The 26119-nt window shown below is 35.7% G+C and overlaps 2 protein-coding genes across 2 annotated transcripts; both read right to left on the bottom strand.

The window, feature by feature from the left end:
* Positions 1–8645: 8645 nt before the first annotated feature.
* Positions 8646–12202, bottom strand: LOC141613089 (uncharacterized). The gene is made up of 2 exons (XM_074431823.1): positions 11761–12202; positions 8646–9184 (listed from the first exon to the last, which is right to left on the bottom strand). Exons 1-2 carry the CDS (start codon positions 12200–12202, stop codon positions 8646–8648), a joined length of 981 nt encoding a protein of 326 aa, XP_074287924.1.
* A 7241-nt stretch (positions 12203–19443) lies between these two features.
* Positions 19444–20691, bottom strand: LOC141613087 (uncharacterized). Its single transcript, XM_074431822.1, has one exon. It carries the CDS (start codon positions 20689–20691, stop codon positions 19444–19446), a length of 1248 nt encoding a protein of 415 aa, XP_074287923.1.
* Between the last annotated feature and the right edge of the window lie 5428 nt (positions 20692–26119).

Raw genomic sequence — 26119 nt, 5'->3', positions numbered from 1 at the left:
TAGAGTTTTATTATTTTTTCTCTTCATTTATTTTGATTAGACGTTTTTTTTAATTTATTGGGAATTGTTATGTAGTTGCCATTCGCCATTGTTGTTGTACTATTCTATTTGATCACTGTATTGTCTTACTTCATTTTGATTACCCAGTTATTTTTAGCACATTTAGGACATTTACTTATGTATTTTAGCACATACATTCAGTGTGTTATGTTGTACTATTCTATTGAAGCACAAGCATTCAGATTTTTAACCTTTCATGTTAATTGAGATTACCCAGATATTTTAGCACTTTTTGATTGTTATTTTCATATTCATTCAGATTACCCAGAGTTTTTTGAAAAATCACACTTTTGTTGCTTACAATTACTCTTTCTCTGTTAAAATTACAGTTTTGTCGCTCAAAATCACATTTTTGTCAAAATTACACTTTTGATGATTAAAATTACACTTTTATCTGTTAAAATTACACTTTTAACCGTTAAAATTACACTTGTATCTGTTAAAATTATACCTTTGTTGCTTAAAATTTCACTTTTCTGTTAAAATATATTTTGTTAGAATTACACTTTTGTCTGCTAAAATAACACTTTGTTTTGTTAGAATTTCACTTGTCTGTTAAAATAACACTTTATGCTGCTACAATTGCACTTTATGCTGCTACAATTACACTTTTTTTTGTTAAAATTACATTTTTGTCTGTTAAAATAACACTTTATTTTGTTAGAATTACACTTTTGTCTGCTAAAATTACACTTTGTTTTGTTAGAATTACACTTTTGTCTGTTAAAATTACACTTTATTTTGTTAGAATTACACTTTTGTCTGCTAAAATTACACTTTATTTTGTTAGAATTATACTTTTGTCTGCTAAAATTACACTTTTGTCTTTTAAAATTACAATTTATATTTTGTGTTATGTAAGGTCTATCTGTCACATTGTTAATTAATTTTTTTTAATTTTAACAGATGTCAGAGCATGATGAGGCTAAAGCAGGCAAGACCAAAAAAGCAAAGGTGTCTGTCAAGTGCCGACCAAAGCAGCTTGTTGAGCAGGTTGAAAAGCTTAAAATTACAGTTTTTTTTTTTTTTTTGTTGTGTTATGTAAGGTCTATATGTCACATTGTTAATTAATTTTGGTTTCTTCAGCAGATGTCAGATCACGATGAGGCTAAAGCAGCCAAGACCAAAAAAGCAAAGGTGTCTGTCAAGTGCCGACCGAAGCAGCTTGTTGAGCTGGTTGAAAAGCTTAATGATGCCCAGCGAGACGCGGTACGGAGGATTGGTTTTGGTGGCATTTTGGAGCTTAAGCTCAAAACATATCCAATGGGTCATGTTAAAGATTTCCTCAAAGCATTCAGCAACGAGTCGTATATTTTTCGAGCCTCTAAAGATAAGGAGTTCATGGTCACCAAGCATGACGTGTATGACTGTTTTATGTTACCACTTGGTCCTAAAACAGTTGATCTAGTACCTACGGGCCGCCAAAAGGATTCTCAAGCGCCGGAGAACAAGCAATTGAAAGACAAATGGCAGAAAGCATACAACATCAAAGGGGTTAACGAAGGGGTTAATTTAGGAATTGTCTTCCAAGATATCTTTAAAAAAAAATACAAAAACGGAGGTCCTCAATTATGCAGGCTGTTTGTTATACTCACCATGTCATCATTCCTAACTCCAACTTCATACAGCGGGATTGACTTCAAGCTTTTGAGAGCCGTTGAAGATGTGAAGGCTATTACGCAGTACGATTGGTGTAGTTATGTCCTGGAAAATTTGGTGAAGGTCGCGGCAGCTATTGGTGAAAATAAACAGACCCTGCTCGGTTGTATCCCCTTCTTAATGATTACGTACTTTCAACGTTTAGATTTCCGTGGTAAGAGTTATCGGCCACAGCCTCCCTCTCATTAAGCACTGGGATCGGCAGACGCTTTCTGAAAGATTACATGGTGAGCTTGACAAGAACCGTTTGGGTCGGCAAACTTGGTCCTTGGTCAAGTATCCTCGGTGCCTTAAAAAGGAAGTGTTAAGCATTGGTGGTGTGCGTAATGATAGCAAAGTGTTGGCCATTGGCAATGTGGTTACTGATGCGGCATTACAACTGCCTTCAACTTCAGACAGGAAGAAGTTCATCGAGATTGAACCTCCCATCTGGTGTTGATGATGACGAGGAGTTGAAAGCTCGGGCTGTAGATGTAAGTGTTATTTGTTCATTTGTCAAATCTAATTTAACATGTTTTAAAGTTACTCTTTCTTTCACTACAATTACACGGTTGTCAGTTAAAATTACACTTTTATCAGTTAAAATTACACTTTTTAAAGTTAAAATTACACATTTATCCGTTAAAATTACACATTTATCCGTTAAAATTACACTTTTTAATGTTAAAATTATACTTTTGTATGTTACAATTACACTTTTGTTTGTTAAAATTATACTTTTTAAAGTTAAAATTATATATTTGTATGTTACAATTACACTTTTGTCCGTTAAAATTATACTTTTGTCCGTTAGAATTACACTTTTTAAGGTTAAAATTATACCTTTTAAAGTACACTGTTATTCTTTTTTTGAGTGTAGGATGTGCATGAGCTTTATTTGAAGATGCAAAGGAATGCTACTATCTTCTACTCATGATATGCAGATGCAACCATGACGCTCAAAAGGTTAACAAGAGGTCTAAACTATTCTAGTGACCTTGTCGCTACACAATGCATGCAATCATTCTTTCAAAGCCAAAGGATGAAGGATTATACTGTGGAAATGCAGGAGATAGCTGAACGAATAAATGATTCCGTGAAATCAGCGCCTGTGCTGCAACAAAGTTCAGGTGTTCAGGAGCAGAATGAGGAGGTAGATGATGAGGGATACGAACAGCAGGGTGGTGATGATGGTGAAGAGGAGGACGATGGTGATGAGGATGAGGGAGAGGACGAGGATGGTGATGACGTGGAGGATAAGGAGGATGGTGAGTTTGTGAAGGATGATGGATACGAGCATGAGAAAGATGTTACTGAAGATGTTGGTAGAGACCTCGAAGGCGGGGTAGCCGCCTCACTTGATTGTTATGAACTAGCCAGTGATAAAGCACGTGAGGTGTCTACAAAACCGATAATGGAGGCGGTGCAATTTTACAACACGGCTGAATTTAAGGAAGTTGCTAATAGAGAGGATGACAGTAACGACACCAATGTGGACTTTGGTAATGCTCGGGAAATTTCCGTCATTTACAAAAGGAGGAGGGTAGTGGAGAAGGAGGTGGTCGTTGGCGAACCACATACATTTGACCGGGAAATTCTTGAAGAGTATTATTCAAAAGAACAGGTTGATGATGCTGAGAAGAATTTCTATGCGCTGGCTTCTGCTGGAAAGGAATAAGAGCAGACTATGGAAATGGAGGTGCCTGTTGTTGGGGAACCTCAGATAGCTGATAAGAAAATTGAAGAGGATGAGTCCACCGACGTTGATCCAACTGTCACTCAGTTCCTATTTTCGACTGCTAAGATTAGTGAAGCAGAGCGCCGAGCTGAAATACCGGCCAGAGAAGCTCAAGGAATTGGAGAGGTACCAGAATGTTTGAAAATGTCCGCTGATGCTACGGGAACGGTTGTCCATGTGACTGAAGTTGTGAATGCCGAGACGGACAAGGATGATGACCAGAGTGGGAAGGGTAATGCTGAGCTTGGCCTCCAATGTGCAAGTACAACATTGTGTACTGCAACATTAGACGATGATGTACAAGTGGAGACTAAATCTTTGGAATTTATAGGGCCTGAGATGCTGGGGAGTCTGAAAAGGCGTAAAATGCGTTGGTGAAAGCTCAGAACAAATAATTTAACCCCCCTGTCACTCAGTTCCTTTTCTTGACTGCTGAGATTAGTGAAGCAGAGCGCGCAGTGGAACAGGTCTTAGCAGAAACTCAACATTCTCTAGAGAGGCCCGGAAACGGCGCATGTGCCATGACTGATGAGCGGTCGTTAAAGAGTAACGAGGTGTCGGAATGTGTATATGCATTGCAGGCAAAAGAATTTATGGACGTAGAATGGACAAGTACCGTCTATTCTAGTGCGGAAGTAAACGCGTTGTTCCAGGAGGCCCCAACATCTGTGCATGCTGAAAAACAGCCAGGGTGGGAGAATGGTGAGCCAAATCTGGATGCAAGTTCTCATAAAGTGGTGGAGAAGGTGGTGGATGGGGCTGCACTGAAGGATCACGGAGGTAATCCATTGACCTTTAGAGTTTTGAAGTGCCATGGATGAAGTTATATTTTTTTCCACTAAAATTATTACTTTGACCGTTAAAATTACACTTTTTATAGTTAAAGTGACACTTTATTGAAATTACACATTTGTGTGCTATAATTACACTTTTAACCATTACAGTTACACTTACTTTCTAATGATGAAATTACACTATTTTTATTACAGATGCGGTAGTGGAGGATGGTGGCGTGAAGTCTTTGGAAGGTACAAGCACAATCTATTCTGCTACAGAACTACATGAGGCGTGCGATGTGGTTGCCGTAAATAAGAAAGGGACTATCGACCATGGAGAGGTAACATCTGATGTAGTACCAGAGGCAGAGAACGCTGACATTCCTATCCCGGCACCGTACGTCCCTCACAGTGATCTGAGCTACCATCCTTTTTTACTTCACTCGAGCGAGCCCTTATCGTGCATGAATAACGTCATTGAGAACCTTGGGTGTTCTATTGATTGTGGGGCACCTGCTCCTGAATTGTGCTTTGCGACGAGAAACCTAGCATTCAGTCAGGAGCTCCTAGTGCCAATGTTTAGTGACAGGAAATACTTGATTGACTATGCGTTCAATCAGTCAGACGCGTTTTCCCAGTTGTAAGTGTATTATTTTTTACAAGGGGCCCTTATCATTCCTAATTATATATATTTTGTTGACTAAGTAAATGTTTTTGTTGTAGTGAACGATTGATCCAATTTAGCGAGTTTTATTTCATTACCCGGGAAGACATTGGAACTTTGAACCCTGGGGAGCAAATCATGAAAAGTGTTATTGATGGTTGGTGCTTGCTACTCAACCACATCATGAAACCTTCGGACATATCCCGTTGTTTCTTTGGCGTAAGTCACACTGTAAGTGATTCTTGATTTTGTCTGAGATTACTATGAGTCCAGTAATAGCGATATTAATCAGTAGTTGCTGAAATTACACTTTTATCAGTTAAAATTACACTTTTATCAGTTAAAATTACACTTTTATCAGTTAAAATTACACTTTTTAAAGTTAAAATTACACATTTGTCCGTTAAAATTACACTTTTTAAAGTTAAAATTATACTTTTGTATGTTACAATTACACTTTTGTCCGTTAAAATTATACTTTTTAAAATTAAAATTATACTTTTGTATGTTACAATTACACTTTTGTCCGTTGAAATTATACTTTTGTCCGTTAGAATTACACTTTTTAAAGTTAAAATTATACTTTTGACATTACACTTGTGTGTTAAAAGTACACTGTTACCTGTTACAATTATACTTTTTTTGGTTAAAGTTACACTTTATTTTTATAAAATAACTCTTTTAATTATCTGATCACGCATTTTACACTTTTCAAATTAAAGGACCCCGCAAGGTATATTTGGAAGGCTCAAAAGCTTGGGAAAGTATTGAACAAAGACAAAGACATTTTTGGTGGCTGGGATGCTTGGGCTGAAACCTGTCGTACACCATTCCAGCTTGACACGGACATGGTATGTAACAAAACATATAATCTAAATCATTTTTTTAAGGATTCCTTTTATTGATCTTAGCGACACACGATGCATATCTTTCTGCCCGTGTTATCTGGTGACGGTGATCATTACAGATGCGCCTGCATCAACTTTCTCACCGAGCAGATTGACTACCTTGACAACTGCAAATACGAAGACCCATTAGAAACGCTCCCTTACGGAGGGATAGCCCGTATTTCGGTAAGTATGCGAACTCCAAAAGTCCGCTAATTTATATGGGTCATATTACTTTCACACACTAACGCGTATTCACGTTCAAATAAATATAATGGGGAAGTATTTGCTCTCTAAAGGGTTGTCTAAGGTTTCAAAGGTCAGTGGGTTTAAGATCTTAAACATTGAGTTCAGTTGGCAAGGTCAAGGGTATTCGAGAAATGACCGTGGTGTTTTCATGATGCTACATATGATGTTTTACCGTGGAAACCCTTTTCAATGTGACCTCGGGAAAGAGGATGCTATGAGTTTATACCGTGTTGAGATTGCTGCAACACTCGTTCTCTGTGACATTAACAGTATCAGAGAAGACATCTTGATACGGGTTGGTTATTTCAAAGAAACTGCTGGACATCCGTTGACAAGAAAGTTGAACATTGGTAAGAGGAAAACATATGGTGACATAGGACCGCAATCCAAAAAATGTGCCCGCGTAACTGAATCAGAAGAGCCCTTTATGAAGGCGACACCTGTTACCATGCGCATTCCGTCTGGTAAAGCCCTCTCCTCTGTTAAGAGTCAGCCTCGTGGAAAGGGGGACGGGTTGGGATGCTCTCTCGACTGTGGTAGAGGTGGTTTCAGTACAAATGTGGTGTCAAAGATGCTCCGGAGCAACCAAGCGTTAATCAATGATATTAAACAAAAGAGAAAGCATGTTGCCGACTACTGCTTGTTAGATGACCACAATTTTGAGGAACGGTCGGTTAATCTGAATTAATAATACTCATACTCACGTTACTTTCACATTGAGTGTATTTTAATTAACGAGTTCTTTAATATTATGGAGTGCAGTGAACAAGCTGATGCAGTACACCCGGCACGCAACGCTGCGGAGAGCTGACATTATGTCCTTGGCGCCTGAAAACCTTATGTCGTTGAATGTCATCGAGTGCTGATCAATATTGATGAACCATTTGGAAAAGGAGGAATATGGCGACCATGCAAGGATGTCATTCTTCGGTATACGTCACATGGTACTGACATTAACTGTTGCATAATATTTATATCCACTTCAATTACACCTTTGTTAGTTAGAATGCCACTTTTCTAAATTGCAGTTATACTATGTGAATGTTTCACTTTAGTTCTTTTAAGCAAGAAAAGTGTCATTTTAACCGTCAGAAGTGTAATTTTAAGGAACAACAGTGTAATTTTAGCTGACAAAGTAACCACATTAATCATGTTCACTATTGCCTTTAAAAGGATATACTGTTGGGATTGTTTGGAACGTTTGAACAGCCGGGCACACAATCAGACAGCACCTATGACAAGTTGTACCAACTCTGGGACACCTTCATCGTCGACAGTGAGCAAACCGTCAGTTTGAAAACAGACTTAATCTTTGTCCCGTTCTGCATTGACGACCATTTCGCATGCGTATGTATCAATCACAAATCACATTTAGTCGACCTGCTGGACGGGCAGCGGCATTCTGATTTGCAAAAGTCGCAGTTTGGAAAAGCATCGCGTTTAATTGTAAGTTATCGTCCATCCCTTTCTCCCAAATGCTTTTTTTTTATCAATCAAATTTTTGAGGTAATTTTGTACATATGAAGGCTAGCGCAATCAGTGATTATTTGGAATCACGGGATAAGGAAAAGGTGAACAATAGAGCACGGGAAATTCCTAATTATGCGTTACGCCAGATACCTTTTAGCGGGAACTCACCTACTCTCAACAAACCAGAGTCGGGTATGTTCACCATGATGGCAATGCTCTTATATGAGGGTCTTCCTTTTCAGTATGAAGACCTCGAGAAGAAGAAATCAAGGCGCTATTTGGTGATCCAACTAATAGCTACCCTCGTTCTAGCAGACATGAACGTCTTACGCGAAGGTGTCATCGAGAAGGTCAAAGATTTTGTTAGCAACAAGGACAAATTGTGGAAGGAATTACAACAGAAGCGTAAATTGCCCCGTGCCAATGTGAAAAAATAACAATCCTAAGAGAGTGGTTAACTTTTTGTGGGAATATTGCCTTGCCTATGTAAACATCTATTTCATACTTGGTATCATTATCAGTAGACAGTTAGTTTTTGTGTAAACAATGTTAGCAGATGCTTATTGGTAGCTTTCAACATTCTGTAAGACAAGGTGTTTTAAGAAAAAATATTTATGTTGTTAATAGATGGTGCAATAACATTTATGTTGTTTTCCCAACTATGTTATAAGGCTTACTACAGATGAAGTGTAACTTTAATCGCATAATCTGTAATTATAATGAGATAAAGTGTAATTTTGATAATAACAATCCTACTCTAAGCAGATACGAGGCCATTGTAATTATAATCCTAGATAACTGTAATTCTAAGAAGATAAATTGTAATAATAGTGAAGAGTGAACAATTTCTAGCACTGATGTTGCACTTTATAATTGTTTCGTCCAATTGAAAATACTTCAACAAAATACATTATAATACCAACGGCGATCAGTTGGCTTCCTGCCAGTTTGATGTCTAAACACAATACGAAACATCATGTTGTACCTCGTATTTTGCGTAGACATCCCAAAAAAATTGTACTGATTATTAGGTTTTATATTGATTATTCTAAGATGTCATCATCTTCCTCTTCTACTACTACTACTTCTTCTTCTTCTTCTGACGATGACTCTGACGATGGCGACAACGGTGGGTGCTCTGCGAAAGGATTAGGGCAGTTCCTTTAGTCATGGTTAGCTAATCGCTTACAATTTTTACACATACGTTTTGGCTTCCTTGTCAAGGCAACTGCTTTTGCCTTCATTGACAACATTCTCTTTCCGCTTCCCTTGTTTTTGGATTGTTTAGGCAGCAAAATGGTTATCTCCTGACTAGGAGAACAGCCAAGAATTTTCTCCAACTGTTGTTGTTTATTCAATGGTGATCCTAAGGGTGACAGTTTCTCCTTAAACTGTCTAATTAGACTAGAAAAGTTGTCGACATCATCCTTCAATTTGCCCATGAGCATACCAACTGTCTGATGAATCTCTGACCACATTACTGACATCGCAATCTGCTTTCCATCTATTATATCAACGTACTCAGTTGCTTCACCATTAGAATCGAACATTTTAGACAGCATTGCGTCTTTACACCATCTATTAACAACACATTGTTCTGGAATAATCTTCACTCCGTTCGATGAGTAAATCCATATGACATGACGGCAAAGAATGCCTTTCCTCTCAAGCATTCTGCAGCTACAAGTGGCTTTCAATGTATCTAGTTCATCAATATAGAGTAATATGTTAGTTAAATCAGTCAGAAAAAAATGTGACTGTAATACCCTAAAGTGTAATTCTAACCGGCATAAGTGTAATTCTAACCGGCATAGCAGTGACAGATAGACCTTACATAACACAAAATATAAATTGTAATTTTAAAAGGCAAAAGTGTAATTGTAGCTGCATAAAGTGTAATTTTAACACACAAGTGTAATTTTAACAACTCAAAGTGTAATTCTAACAAAATAAAGTGTTATTTTAACAGACAAGTGAAATTCTAAGCAAACAAAGTGTAATTTTAACAGATACAAGTGTAATTTTAATCAACAAAAGTGTAATTTTCACGGATAAAAGTATAATTTTAACAAACAAATCCTACAGAATGATACCTGGGCAGTATGTGACCTCGTAGTTTCTGTCCCTGTTTGCATCTCTTACAGTGGTCACCTCTAAAGAGTCACACTCAGGCACTACTACAGATACAGGCTATAACAACGGCTAAAAACCGTTGTTATATAAAAAAAGTGGATGTTGTTAAAGCGTCCGTTGTAAAAGGTTTTAACAACGGTTGGTTTTCTTAAGAAACCCGTTGTTAAAACTATTAACAACGGTTTAAAGTAGAAAAACCCGTTGTGGAAAGTGTGAGTCAATTTTGGTGGGAAAGTTATAACGGTTACAGTATAAAAAAACCGTTGTTATAACTAAAGACAACGGGTTTTTTCTAAATAATCGTTGTTGTTTGTTTTTAAATAAAAAATAAAAATAAATTAAATATTACTAGATGCAATCATAATTACGGCCCGTTATAATTCCGATGCATCCATTATTACTGTCATCCCTGCATATGAATGGACAATATATGGAATGAGAAGGGTTATAAGATTTGAAGCAGAGAGATATGATGATTATGACACAACTTCCTAAACATATATTAATTAAAAAACAACTCAAACGACACATTACTTAGTATAAATACATGCATTATCTCAACCACCATTTCATTATCTCACTATCTCCAAACCCTAACTGCTAAAACAAACTCCAAACCTTAATTAATCTTTCAAACAAACTCCAAACTTCATCAATAAAATAAATGATACCATCCTTAAGACTCTTACTATGACCGAGCACAACACAAGTTTCATCCGCCGGTTGCTCCACATTGAGGACAGTTTCAGGAGCTACCTTGTGGATGCTCGAGCCGCACTCAAGGACGCCAAAAAAAATGGCTTGACAGAGCAGCAGTTGTTGCAGCTATATGACGATATAGCAACTGCTGAACGAAACCTCCAAACAGCTAAGGAGGAGAGGATGGATATCATAGAAGAGAATAAGACTCTCTATAGATATCTAAGAATTGCATTTTTATCAATGTAATTCTTTTTTTAATTTATGTATTTATATATATATATATATATATATATATATATATATATATATATTAATTAATTAAGTTTATCATGCATTCCTCTCTATCATCTTGCTTCTTCTTTGTTTTATTTTATTTAAGTTGTTTTACGAGCTAATAAACGCAGAAAAACAACAGTGACAAAACTAATTAAGCGAATAATACTTAGAGAAATAACATAATGATCGATAAAAACACATGCAAATGAAATAATTAGAAAAAAAATAATGACGATGAAAGTAAGAGACGATGAAACCAACAGTGACGGCGAGATTTACCTGATAATTAGAGAAAGTAAGAGACGGTGAAACCAACAGTGACGGCGAGATGATAAAGCGACGATGAGAAAGAGAGAAAGAGACGATGAGAAAAAGTGTGTTTGTGTTTGTGTTTGTGTTTGTGTTTGTGTTTGTGTTTGTGTTTGTGTTTGTGTTTGTGTTTGTGTTTGTGTTTGTGTTTGTGTTTGTGTTTGTGTTTGTGTTTGTGTTTGTGTTTGTGTTTGTGTATTAGGTTTGTGTTTTGTGGCTGTAGCTGATATGTGTTGTGTGGTTTATAGTATGGAAAGTATTGACAACGGTTGTTAAACAAAAATCGTTGTTAAAAAGTATTAACAACGGGTTTAAAAAATAACCGTTGTAATTACTTTTCACTAACTTTGCGCCAATTTTGCCCATATTATTAACAACGGTTGTGCATGTTTGACCCGTTGTTAAAACTTATAACAACGGTTATCTAACCATAACCGTTGTAATTAATTTTAGTAAAATTCGCGCCATCCGTTCTACAACGTCTTATGGTGATTTTCGTGAATAAGCGTTGTTAAAGGGGCGTTGTAGTTGCCTGGATTTGTAGTAGTGAGTAAAACCTCTGCTTTTACAAGTATCGATTGAGTACTTGACCTCTTCTTGAAATTCCTCGAATACTCTATGGCTGTACACTTGCGCCTCGTGCACTTCGATAGCTAGATGCGTTGATATTATAGGGAAAGTGTGTCTGTTACAGTTGTCAATCTTTTTGTGTGTGTCTTTGCTGGTCCATCGCGCTGTCAAAGCGCATCGAAAACTCAACTAATGTTCCCGACTTGCTCTCAAATCTCTTAAAAAAACTATTTTCGCTCTCTGATCTTTGGGTTGTCCTCATAACACCCCCCATATCTAGGTCCCTACAATGTGCCATAACCCACTGCTTCCTTTTAGCGTACATTTGTTTAAACCAGTCAATGTTATTAACCATGTGTTCTCTGCCAATTTCTTCCCATTTTGCATCGAACTCTGCCGCTTCAATGTCTTCATCCCATATTATGACACTCAATTTCTTTACAAAGACAGAATAATCCTCTCTCGTCACTCCATACTTGTTTGGTACCTTGTTCATGATATGCCACATACAATATCGGTGGTGCGCTGTCTTGAACACCAAGGGCACCGCTTTAAGAATACCAGGATCCTGATCGGTGATAATATAATTAGGCTCTTTCCCACCCATCGCAGCCAAAAAACGGGTGAAAACCCATTTAAACGAGTCTGCATCTTCATGAGCAACCAGCGCTCCACAGAAAGTGACTGATCGTTTATGGTGATCAACCCCGGTGAAAGGTGTGAAGGCCATGTCATACTTATTGGTGGAATACGTCGGATCGAACGACACTGCATCCCAAAAAAATGAGTAGTTCCTTCTAGCGATTCCGTCGGCCCATATAGCTTTACTAAGGCTACCGTCAGAATCAACATCATAGTCAAAGAAGAACCCTGGCCTATTAACAGCCAATTCCTTAAAGTGGTCCACGAACATCTGACCGCCCCGTTCATGAATGTAGCATTTCAAATCTCTGTGAAAGTTCTTAAAATCATTTAAACTAGCTCCGATGTTTTCAAACCCATTAACATGCTCCTTCAAAATTTTGTAAGTCTTCGTTGCTCCTATCTTCAGCTGTTAATTATTGACAATCTTTTAGATGTATTTGAAAGTGTAACTTTAACGGCTCAAATAGTAATTGTAATAAACAAAAGTAGAATTCTAATGACTCAAACAAAGTGTTATTCTAACCAACAAAACTGTAAGTTTAGGAAGGCGAAGGCTAACTTCAGCAAACGTAGAATACTCACCCTTGAATTATAAAGGATTATCATTTTGTGATAGTCTGTTATGTTGCATGCCAACTTTTGAAACTCTCTATCTCTGGCTGATACGAGTTCATGGTTGTGGCCACTGTGGAATCTGTCAATTAATAATTCCACATTCCTCATAAATAGCCTAATCCTCGCTTTGCACCCAACGCGCCTGACTTTATGTCTTCTACCTGAGTCCTGGCGGCCACTACACTCCAATTGTCCCTTATGTTTGAACCCCTCTCGGTTGCAAACCAACAGTTTAGATTTTATTTCCCCGCCACGCCATCTCTTAGTCGTGTACTTCCGCACATCAAAACCACAAGCAACAACATAAATTCTATAAAATGTCACTGCCTCCTCTATTTCCAGAAATTCCCGACCAACATAGGGGTGAACTTATCTTTAACGTCCCTGCAAAATTCTTCCTCGTTCGGTTTTCGTTTTCCATTGTGCTCAATATTATCTGTCAATAGTACAATTATTATCAATTGTATTCATAACATTTTAAAGTAACTCATGTATTTGTTAAATTATAGCTTCGTTAGAATTACACTTTTGGTTGTTAAAATTACACTTTTGTCTGTTAGTATTATACTTTTTACTATTAGAATTACAGTTAAAAACTGACAGCTTTTGTCTGTTAAAATTACACTTTTGGTTGTTAAAACTGCACTTTTCTCTGTTACAATTATACTTTTTACTATTAGAATTACAGTTTAAAAATTTACAGGTTTTGTCTGTTATAATAATACTTATAGTTGTTAAAATTACACTTTTCTCTGTTACAATTAAAAATTTTCCAATTACAATTACAGATTCAAATATTACACTTTTGAATTTCAAAATTACAATTACAGTTTTAAGAATTGTACTTTGTACGATTACAATTACAATTATATTATCTACCATAACAATTACAATAATACTTTTGTTGCTTAAAATCACACCATTGGTAGTTAAAATTACATTTACGACCATTATAATTACAGTTTTGTTAATCCTGAAATTACTCTTTCGTCTGTCAGTATTACACTTTTGAATGTTACAGTTACACTTTATTCTGTTTACGTAGTCTTTTTACTGTCACGTTGCAAATACTATATTGACTCTTAAAAATAAGAAACTGAAATATGAAACAACTTGACAAGTTTAACTTCAACTTGACAGAGTTGATGTTGAACTTAATAATGCTGGAGTTCATGTTGAAAGAGTGGATTTACATATTTCAGATAATAAAAAACAAGCTTAAAAAATAACCTAAAATACAGTTCCTTTTCATATTTAAGCTACTGTTGATATTTAACCTAATCTTTTGATAAAAAAAAATATAACCTAACGTTGAATGAAGCAAATAAATAAACAATTCAAAAATTACCATCGACAAATGGAATCATTTGCAAATCCGTCATTTTTACGTTGGAATATGGTCTTATTGTTTGGCTGTAAGAATGGAAGATGATAAAGGAAGGATGTATGATTTTTATTTGCAGAAGTTTTATTTGTTCAAAATTATCGCCGGTAAGGATGAATATCTATGATGAGTTTTTTTCAAATTGCGTTTCTTGTGGAGTTTGTTTAGAATTGTGTTGAGGAAGGTGGTTGAATAATTATGCATGTATTTGTGTGTGCACAGTGGGTAATAGAAAATCATACTGACACACACACCCTCTCTCCTCCTCAACCTATTTCCTTTTTTTTTACGCCTATATTGCCTTTACAGTTTACAGTAGGCAAATCTCCACTCTCCATTTACCTAATCCAAGGACCCTAATAAAGACTTAAGGACTCAAAAGATATTAAGGACTTAGGAGAACTTTGCTCTATAGTATTGTGTGTGTGTGTGTGTGTGTGTGTGTGTGTGTGTGTGTGTGTGTGTGTGTGTGTGTGTGTGTGTGTGTGTGTGTGTGTGTGTGTGTGTGTGTGTGTGTGTGTGTGTGTGTGTGTGTGTGTGTGTGTGTGTGTGTGTGTGTGTGTGTGTGTAACTGGGTTGAAACATTGTGGATATGCCAAGTGTCAACCCTACTTTAAATACAAGTATTTATTACAGCTAAACATTAAATATATACATAATAAATGTTGTATAAATCTCAGCAAAATATTAATTATAATGTAATAAATTTTGTTATAAAATTACATTAAATAATTACGATGATTTGATTCTAAATTTATTAAAAAATTATTTTGATAAAAATTCTAAAATTTAAATAATTACGTTTAATGCGAAAAATGTTTCAAATTAAGTATAATTTTCATTATATTTATTGAAATATTTCAATTTGTAGAGATGATTAAAGTGGGTGCCTCATAATATTTTGTGTTTACGTAAAAAGATATTTTGAGAAAGTTATAAAACTTAGACCATTAAATCCTAAGAAAAATATATTTGGAAGAGTCATTGTATTTTTTAAAAACATAACTTAAAGAAAGCTACTAATAGATAATTTTTTATGTGGGAATGAAAAAAAATATCTTGCGATAAATTGAATACATATGAGATTTTGATAAGTTTAAGTAGTGTGATAACGAGTATGTGTACGAGTATGTATGTACATAGTGATCGCGAATGCATTTGAATAATCAAAATAAAAGTAATGATTATTAAATAATATAGTATTATAAAAGACATAAAAAACTAGAAAAAAATGTTACATTTTTATTTAATATCTTTGATTAAAATACGTATATGTCAAGTATAAATATTGATTATGACTAGCTAAATATTACTTTTAGTTAAATATTTTATATGCTATATTTTAAATACTTTGAAGTTAAACCTAAAAAAATATTATTTGAGAAAGTTTAACCTATTTTTTTTACAGCTAAACTCTTAAACATCATTTATATATAGTTGTTTAAAAAGACGAAAGGTGCAATTTTTATTGATATGTTTGACACATAACAGATGCAAAATACAATCAAAACATTTGAATAAGTTTAGTTTAAACTCTATATGTTTAATTATAAATATCACACGTTATCATAAAAAAAAATGACATAAAATTATATTCACATCATTTGATATAATTTGAGAACTTAATGTTAATTGTTGCATTATTCAAATAAATATTATTTTAATTAATATGATATTTGATCAGTCACAAAATAATTTATAAAACATTAATCAGCATAATTAATTATCACTTATTATTTTTAAATAAATGGTATGTATTTTATTTTAAAATATTAAAAATAAAAATAAAAAAATTAAATTTGAGAAAAATTAATTTATTTTTATTTATAAGTAAAAATATTATAGGTCATATATAAATTATGTTATTTTTCTTCACTTATAAGAATTAAATTTCAAAATAGGCCGCGCGAACCGCGGAATACTACCTAGTACATTTATATCTTGTACAAATAAGTCGGTGATTAAATTTCATCAAGACCAGATTTGTGATTATATTTTACAAACAATGCATTGTCACACCTTTCTTTTCCAAGTTCCAACCTTTCCTATCTCACAAAATATATACATGAAATTGAGATTCTCCATTTTAAATGCAATGGAATTCAGAGCAAGTATACTAATGATATTACAAACAACTTATTAATTTCAACATAGATGGTAATTAAAACACGAGTTAAACTTGAGCAAATAATTATTTTTGATTTAGAAAAGAGGAATAAGACAACAAATATTTCTTTTGAATATTCACATCATGGTCATCAATTAACCATTTAAGCAGTAACAAAAAAAAAACAAAAATCAGATCTAAGGTGTACCACTCTTTCTCGACTTGAACACCACTTATATTCTTGCTTAAGTAACAACAACTCACCTTTTTGAAACAGTCATCTCCATTCGAACCCGTGCATTATGCACGGGTGTAAAAACTATTCATATTGATAAGTCTAAGAAAACTAGTATTACTATCTTACACAATAAAATACGTCTTTTGTATTCATATTAGTAATTAATGAATTCAAAAATTCAATAATGCAATTATTCCTCCCGCTTATAATATTCTCTACACATTGCACAATTACATAAAATATTGTGAGACTTTCGCAAGCAAGAAAAACATGGGAAATTGTTGCAGTAACGATTTTCAGGCAACGCAACACGAGTTCTTGAATTTCTTAATGAAATTTCTTGAATTTTTTGCCCCTTATCATGTGCATGTTCATATATATTATTGTATAACGATCACTGTTGGGTATAAAAATTATATCTTTTATTCAAGGCGACATAGCAAGCATCCATTGGGAGGAATAAAGTGTGTAGAACTGATGAAATGGACTGACGTGGACCATTGGATCAAAGCTATAACAAACACACTTTAACAAAATATCTCACACAAAAGGGGGAAGAAAAGTCAACAACTACTTCCTAACTACTTTCTATTCTGGTAGAACAGACGCAGGAATCTCGCAGCAGAAACGGGAGGTCGTTTTCTGAGGCTCCAGACTTAGTAGTCACAGTTATATAAACCAAGCAGAAGCAATGGAAATCACCTGGTTCTTCACAAATACATCGACAACAATACTCGTAGCAATCGATAAATAATACTAGCAAATCTCCATTGTATTTCCTTTTTCCCGTATTTCCGTCTCGATTATACATTTCGCCACAAGCTTGTGACCTTTCACACGCTGCAAATGGGAGAGTAAGTGAGAAGGGTGTTGTAAGAGGTCACAAGCGAGATTTGTTATAATTTAAAGACAACATACAGATCAAGCAAAGAAAGCAACGGGTAAAAGTGTAGAGACGAAAATAATACAAAAAATCTAAGCTTCGAATAAAGTTGAGTTAAATTAAAATTTCAAAATCAACGCAACTCATTGAGCAAAATTTTGGAGTTAAGGGTAAGATGAAGATCTTAACTTTTAAAAATTTTTCAGTTAAGGACAGCAACATTTAAATTTTACATTTAAGGACCTCAACAGTCAACACTAACATAGTTAACTTTCAACATCAAAATTGATTTTAAGGGCACTACCAATAGATGAACCTCTAAGAGGTTTATTCTCATGTCACATAAGTTAATTTACAAACTCATTTACTACAAACTTCATATCAATAACAAATAAACCTCTACAAGGTCTATATTATGATTCACTATACTTTTTTCTCCTCTCATATTTTCTTTCCACAAACCCGGTTACTAATTTGTAACCCCTCCCATCGATGAACCTCAACACTCATCACCAACAATAAAATGTTTGTTGACAAACCTCTAAAATGATGGACATGTCATCCTATAAATCTCTTGATTAACCTCTATTACTACCCAAACAACCCGTATCCATAGTCGTTGTTTTGTTCCCTTTTCTCTTAGACAAAAATTAAATCTATAAATTGGGCTGAGAGTTAGGGTTACGTACGTAAGGTGCATTGGCGTATATACGGGGGTGCGGTGGCTGCACTTGCATCCCCCCATTCGTTAAAGAAAAATGATAAAGTGTAAACAAGAAGTAGAAATAGTAGTATACTGGTTATGGTCCAGCGGTAAATGCAAGGAAATTGTGTTAAATGTTGCGTGTTCGACTCCTTCTTTTGTAGCATTTTTGCTTGTCTTTTTATTTTGGGATAATTCACGTGGTGCCCCTGAGATTTGGCTTAATTCACGTGGTACCCCTGCGTTTAAGTTTGTGCACATGGTACCCCTCAGCTTTCATTTTAGTGCACGATCTACCCTTTTTCATTAACGCTGTCAAATATTAAACGGCAGTAGGTTTATTGACTTGTTGACCTATTTTGGGGGGAAAGTTTGTTGAAACCCAACAACCTTTTGAATATCCAACTAACTAAAATTTGTAACTAACTACAACTAACTAATATGACTTTCATCAAATACCCCTGAAGTTTGAGATTTGTGCACCAAATACCCTTGAGGTTTGAGAATTGTGCACCAAATGCCCCCTGTTACTGAGAAAGACCTCTAACGGCTAGAAAAGTAGCCGTTGGACTGTAGTTATTGCATATAAAGAGAGTTGATGTTAATATTTGGAGCAATGACTCTTAAACACTACTACAAACACATTCCTACTATAATAATGCAATCATCATCTAATTCAAGATCTAATTCAAAAGGGGTGCAAATTGATAACAAAAATTGCCCTAAATGTAAGAAGAGATTCAACATAAGGTCATCTGGACCTTTGGCAGCAAATCCATCAAGATTGTACTACAAATGTGATGAATGTGAATGCTTTCAATGGTGCAAACCCAAAAATGAAGACATGAATGAGTTGGTTGGTGAGGAAGTTGCATAATTTCATGATGTTAATGCTATACAAGCGTTTAAGAAGAAACTGAAGGAACAAACAACTATCATTTGTGACTTAAAAAGAGAAATTGTAGATTTATCTAAAAAGTTTCAATTGAGTTTAAAAATAGGGATAATAATGTATATGTTTTTAGTCTATATTATAATGAAATAAGTGTTCTAGCATTGTGATATCAAAAAAAGAAGATTTCAGAAACCTAAAACAAATTTCATGCATTATATTACCTCATTGGCATCCAAGCATCCAAGAGTTTAACCCAAAAACTTACATGATTCATCTAGTTCAACAACTAACAGCCAACTTACTAACAACCAACTTATCTAAACAGACTTGCCAATTCTTATCCAAGAGTTACCATTTATCTAACCCAAAAAATGAGTAGTTAGAAGTTGGAATTGACATTACAAACACAGTTATAATGTCAATTACAACTCCTACAAAAAGTCAAGTTAAATCCAATGTTTTCAGCAACTAAAATAAAATGTTACCACATTAACTTCTAAATCAGATTGGAGGTTGATTTGTTGAAGTTGAAGCATCATCAGTCCTTCTCTTCTTTGTTGTTGGACCACCTTGGCATGATCTTGCATTGTGGCCTATTGTCTTGCAAATAGAACATCTGATGATGGTGGACCTGCTGCCTCTCTTTTTCTTTTTCTCATCAGGCTTCCTCTTTCTTTGTCTAGTTAGCCTTCCTGCTGATCTTTCATGTAGTGGTGGCTGGATCATAGGAAACTGAAATTCAGGCCACTGATCCTTATCAGGCATAGGGTGCATGATATTGCTATAAGTTAACTTATAGCACATCTCAGAGAAGTAGTCATTCAAATATTGCATTGGTTCTTCTTTGTTGTGATAGATGACCCTACATGCATGCTTACATGGTATCCCAGTCACCTGCCATGCCCCACACAAACATGTTTCATTCTTCAAATTTACAGGAAAGACAGTTGTGGTACCTTCAACCACCTCAAATTCTCCACCTCCAGCTTTTATCACTCTGCAATGCCTTGAGTCTGAACAATTAGACTCAATAATACCCTTTGCATATGGGGTAGGATCATATGGTTGCATAGCCTCAGCTATATCAATTCTTTCTGCTATCTTGTTCATCTGATATTGTCTTATCTCTTCCATCAAGACAAGAATTGGTTTGGCCCTCATGTCATTAATCACAGCATTAAAAGACTCAACAAAGTTTGAGGTATTATGATCACAAGCTGTTAGTGGATCAAATTGATGTCTGGACCATTGTTGGGGAACATTGGACAAGTAAGCAAAAGCTTCTCTAGAAAGTCTAGCTATACCTGTCATTGCTTTGTTGAAGACAAATGGTGATGTTGTATTGGCAGCCTTCCAAAACAGATCATGATAGCCAGGCCCTGCCCATTTCTCCTTGAAATTTGTGTACAAATGCTGAGAACAAATTCTTCTTGTGGCAGTTGGGAACACATTTGATAAAGCCTTCTCAACATCTTTCATTCTATCACTAATGAAAGTCCAGTCCCTCTTAGTACAACCTTCCCTCTGAAATGCCATCTTCAAATTTCTGAAAAAATAACTCCATGACTCAGTTGTCTCCTTACCAACAATAGCATATGCAATGATAAACAAGTTATTGTTGCCATCCAGAGATAATGCAGACAATAACATTCCCTTAAACCTCCCCTTCAGATGACAGCCATCAACTCCTATTATTGGCCTACAACCTCTCAGGAATCCTTTTGTCCAGGCAGAAAAGCCAACAAACATTCCCTTAAAAAAGGTCAACCTGTCAGTGTAAGGGGAATGCTATGTAATAACACTACTACAAATCCAGGCAACTACAACGCCCCTTTAACAACGATTATTCACGAAAATCACAATAGACGTTGTAGAATGTATGGCGCGAATTTTACTAAAATGAATTACAATGGGTATGGTTATAAAAACCGTTATTAGTTTTAACAACGGGTAACACATGCGGAACCGTTGTTAATAATTTGGCGCAAAATTGGCGCAAAGTTTGTGAAAAGTAATCACAACGGTTACTTTTGAAACCCGTTGTTAAAACATATTTGACAACGGGTGTTTTTTACAACCGTTGTTAAAACTTATTTGACAACGGTTGTTTTTTACAACCGTTGTTAAAACATATTTGACAACGGTTGTTGTTTAATAACCGTTGTCAATACCTTCTATACTATAAACCACACAAACACAAGTCTACTACAGCCACAAAACACAAACCTTAATACACAAACACAAACACAGCAGACAAACACAAACACAAAACACACACTTTCTCATCGTCTCTTTCTCTCTTTCTCTCTTTCTCATCGTCGCTTTATCTTCTCGCCGTCACAGTTGATTTCATCGTCTCTTACGTTCTGTAATTATCAGGTAAATCTCGCCGTCGCTGTTAGTTTCATGTTAGTTTCATCGTCATTATTTTCTTTTTCTAATTATTTCATTTGCATGTATGTGTTTTTATCGACCATTATGTTATTTCTTTAAGTATTGTTCGCATAATTAGCTAGTAAAACAAAGAAGAAGCAAGATGAAGAAGCAAGATAAACATAATTAATATATATATATATATATATATATATATATATATATTTATTTATAAATACATAAATTAAAAAAAAATTACATTAATAAAAATGCAATTCTTATATTTTCATAGAGGATCTTATTCTCCTCTATCATATCCGTCCTCTCCTCCTTGGCTATTTGGAGTTCCGTTCGTGCATTGCTATATCGTCATATAGCCGCAATCGCTCTTTGCTCCGTCAAGCCATCTTCTTTGGCGTCCTTCTGTACGGATCGAACATCCGCAAGGTAGCTCCTGAAACTTTCCTCAATATGGAGCAACCGGCGGATGAAACTGTTGTTGTTCTCGATCATAGTAAGAGTCTTAAGGATGATATCATTCATTTTGTTGGAGTTTGGAGTTTGTTTTGAAAGATTAAGTAGGGTTAATTTATTTGGAGTTTGTTTTAGCAGTTAGGGTTTGGAGATGTATATATTGAGATAATGGAAATGTTAGTTGAGATAATGCATGTATTTATACTAAGCAATGTATGGGTTGAGTTGTTTTTTAATTAATATATATGTTAGAAGTTGTGCCATAATCATCATCATATCTCTCAATGCTGCTTCAAATCTTATTACTAACCCTTCTCATTCCATATTGTCCGTTCATATGCACAGTGATGGCCGTAATAATGCATGTATCGGAATTATAACGGGCCGTAATTATGCATGCATCTAGTAATATTTAATTTAATTTTTTTTTTATTTTTTAAGAACAAACAACAACGGTTATTTATAAAAAATCCGTTGTCTTTAGTTATAACAACGGTTTTGTATATTACAACCCGTTGTTATAACTTTCCCCCCAAAATTGAGTCACATTTTCCACAACGGGTTTTTATACTTAAAACCGTTAATATTTTTAACAACGGTTTCCTTAAGAAAACCAACCGTTGTTAAAACCTTTTACAACGGACGCTTTAACAACGTCCGCTTTTTTATATAACATCGGTTTTTTTACCGTTGTTATAGCCTGCATTTGTAGTAGTGTAAGTGCCCATGAACCAGGGTTGGTCTGTTTGATCATCTCAGCATAAGCAGGCAGAAAATTATAACTTTCCTCATGTCCCCCAAACACCTTCTCAACAACTACACTTCTGACCTTGTACATTGTCCTCTTATTCACAGTAATCACAAACTTACCCATTAACAAGTCCGATATTGTAATACCCGCCCTTATAGGGACCCTTTGACCAGCGTTGACTGACCTTGGGAGCGGGAATAGTTCTTAGAAGTACGTGCCAAAGCTATCTTGGGTTGCGAGTTATGAGTGGTACTCGATAGAGTAGAGGCTACTCGATCGAGTAGTGTGGTTACTCGATCGAGTAGGGGGTTACTCGATCGAGTGTGTGTGGTACTCGATCGAGTATCGAGTTTTCAGCGAGGGTTTTAAATCGCGTTTTGTTAAATCCGCAAACCATTTCCGCCTCATTCCTCCTATCCTTCAGTCGCCTCTTTCCCTTCCCTTCATCATAAAACCTCCATGGAAGCCTTTTGAAGGTCCTTGTGCCTTAGGAGAGCATAGTTTGAGTCGGGTAGCGGTCTTTTGCCGGGTTCTCCTTGTAGGTATGTTGTCATCATCATCCGTATCTTTGTCTTTACAGTTAGGGTTTGCTTGGTAGTAATAGATGTTGTGTTGTGGTTATAGGCTTTGCTTGATTGCTGGATATGTCATATGTTGGCATGGATTGGTTGCAGTTGCTTAAAGGTAGGTTCGCCTACTCAGTTTCTATAGATGGTCTAGTGTTTTGGTCGTTGTGGTTGTTTTGTGGTTGTCGTGTGTTGTCGTATTCATATTGACGGTTGTTGTTGATGTTGATATTGTGATTGTGATTGTGATTGTCTGTCTATGGTACTCGAGATGCGTTCTCGGCTGAGTGGAGTCACTTGCGGGAGTGGCTTCACGCCCTAGTTTCGCCCTTCGTGGAACCCGCCACGGAAGGGGATGTGCACATTAATGGGACAGGGTTATCGCTCGGTATGATTAGCGGGGATTTGGTGGGTACGGCTGCGGTCCCCCACTGGCAGGGCTGGTCCAGTGGACAGTCGGTGACGGAGATTGATCGGTGTGGGTGTGCTTGTGTGTGGCTGATTGTGTTACACTGAGTTGTTAGTTGTTGCTGGCTTTGTTGTGTTTTATCTCAGTACTGACCTTGTGTGGTTGTCTTCTTGTTTTATGTGTCTGCCGTGATCCCTTATGGTGAGCAGACTGTCTTAGCAGGTGTTGATGTCGTTGATAGCTGGAGTCCGGGCAGGGATAAGTCTTCACGAGATTTGATAGTTTTAGCAAGTAGTCTTTGAGTTGTATCTTTTATATCATCAGTTGGTTTAAAACACTTGTAATACAACATAATATTTCTTTTATCGACGTTTGATTATTACTGTCCTCGGGCAACCGAGATGGTAATGCCCTTATATGCTAAGGAAGGCCTAGTTAAGGCTCCTCTGAATATGGGGGTGTTACAAAGGGTATCAGAGAGACGATTTTGGAACCTGTAACAAAAGAAAATAATGAACGTAGTTAGTTTAATAAAATGAACCTGGTGTATGTGTAATGGGAGCCCCGCTGATGCTAGGTTTTGGGTGAGTAGGCGCCCTCATTTCAAAATCTTGGCCCCATGATACTTAAGCCAGTCACATGGTATGGGAATGTGGAGTCCGTGTGTATATGTATGATGTGTATGTTCATAGTGTCGGAGTTATCTGAGGTCGAGTCTTTGCTAACATAGAGATGGGTATAATGGTTGCGTTTGGATGACGCTTAGTGAAGTTTTGGCTTGATTAACGAGCTTGTATGATGATTTCGGGATACGTGACAAAAGTTTATTTGATAGAAATGCGTGAAATGTGAAAGTGTATGCCGTAATATGAAAGTGATTATGTTGGAGTTTGCTTCTAGTGGTTGGTAATGGTAATACTATGCGAGTTTATAAGTCCTACGGTAGCCATAGTGTAATAGTTATAAGAATTGTTGAGTTATATTATGAAATATGGCATGTAGTAATGCGTATATGCCTTGTTTATTGGTTGAGATTTTTCCGCTGCGTGAAAAACGATTTATGTAAGATGATTTGCTTATGACTGAATTTGGAACATGATAGATTAATTTGTTATGAAGGAGTATGCATTTATATGATATGTGAAAGAATGAATTAATGATAATTATATGCTTCAAGTTGAAGTGAACGCGAGTTCGGTAGTAATGTGTAAAGTAAGTTAAGTGTAATATGATGACGTGATTATGTTTATGAATGATTCGGTAGAAGGTAAACCGAGTTGGGTAATTTGTGTAGCGTAAGGTGGAATAAACCTTATTTGTTTGACGATATGGTATGCTTTAGTAATAATAGTAGTGCGGGAATGAGCTTGATAATTAGTGCCGAATTCCGAACTTAGTTTGGAATCGACACGCGATGTTGTTTTTGCAGGAATCTTCGATTTACTTCGTACTTCTGACCGGTACTTAACCATACTTGACCGAGTGCGAGTGTTTACTAGACCGAGTAGACCTCACTCGATCTAGTTGGGAAGCTATGACGTCGGGATGTGGAAAAAATCTCTGCAGATACGCGACGAAATAGCACCTACTCGATCGAGTAGGGTGGTACTCGATCGAGTACCCAAGACACTCGATCGAGTAGGTTACTGTACAGTGAATCTTACGGGTTTCTTAAAACCCCTATTCTTCCTATTTCTTCTCATTCTTCTTCCATATTTCGAAACCTAAGCCTAATTCCTCTCAAAAGCTTTCCTCATTTTGTGTTGGTTGTGATTCTTGGGTTGTTTCCTTTGTTTGATTTCGTTCCTTTACTTTACTACTCAATCAAGGTATGATTTCTTCCTTATTTATATGTTCTTATGCCCTAAATTTGTTGAGGATGATTGTATAACTTGAAAATTTCGATTCATATGATCAATTTGTTGCTTTTAATTATTGTAATATGATTCACATGCTTCCCTTTCTCGATTATTGTGATTAATTGCTGTAAAATAGACTAGAAATTGCCAAATTGAAACCGAAATTTCTAGGGTTTACAAAAATCGAAATTGAATTTTGATTGTTTTACAATGATTAGATGATGGAATTGAGTACGATATATTGTTTATATCATGTTGAAGAGTGGATTTTGATGATTATCACCTTAAAAAGTTGCCTTAAAACTCCGTCTTAAAAGTGCCCCAAGTGGAAATTCGTTTGTTATATCTGAAAATTGGGGTTGTATATGACTGTTTAAGTAAAGGTTAAGCTTCAATATGATAGTAGTGGTGTTAATTCATGAAGAATATGTCAAAATAATTACAGCTGTAGAGACCGTCTGACAAGTTTAACTGAGTTATTCGTTTCTAATATTGAAGGTGATGATAATATATCCTAAGTTACTTTTCCATAAGCTTGTACAAATGCCTCACATGTTATTAGGAGTGTGTATGGAGTGACCTTAGAATCATGCTAGGATGTTGAAATTTGTTGAGCATGTGTATTCATCATGATAAACTTTTCACAACTAGTAAACATGAGTAGCTATAAACTGAATGTGCTTATCAAATTGGGAAATTACTGGTGAAAATGTGTACTTAGTTTTGCATCCAAGTTCAATTGAGT

The sequence above is a fragment of the Silene latifolia genome, chromosome 11 (assembly GCF_048544455.1).
Source record: "Silene latifolia isolate original U9 population chromosome 11, ASM4854445v1, whole genome shotgun sequence".
NCBI lineage: Eukaryota > Viridiplantae > Streptophyta > Magnoliopsida > Caryophyllales > Caryophyllaceae > Silene > Silene latifolia.
Note: the sequence above shows the minus strand (reverse complement) of the source record. Positions and strands in the feature narration are given on the sequence as shown.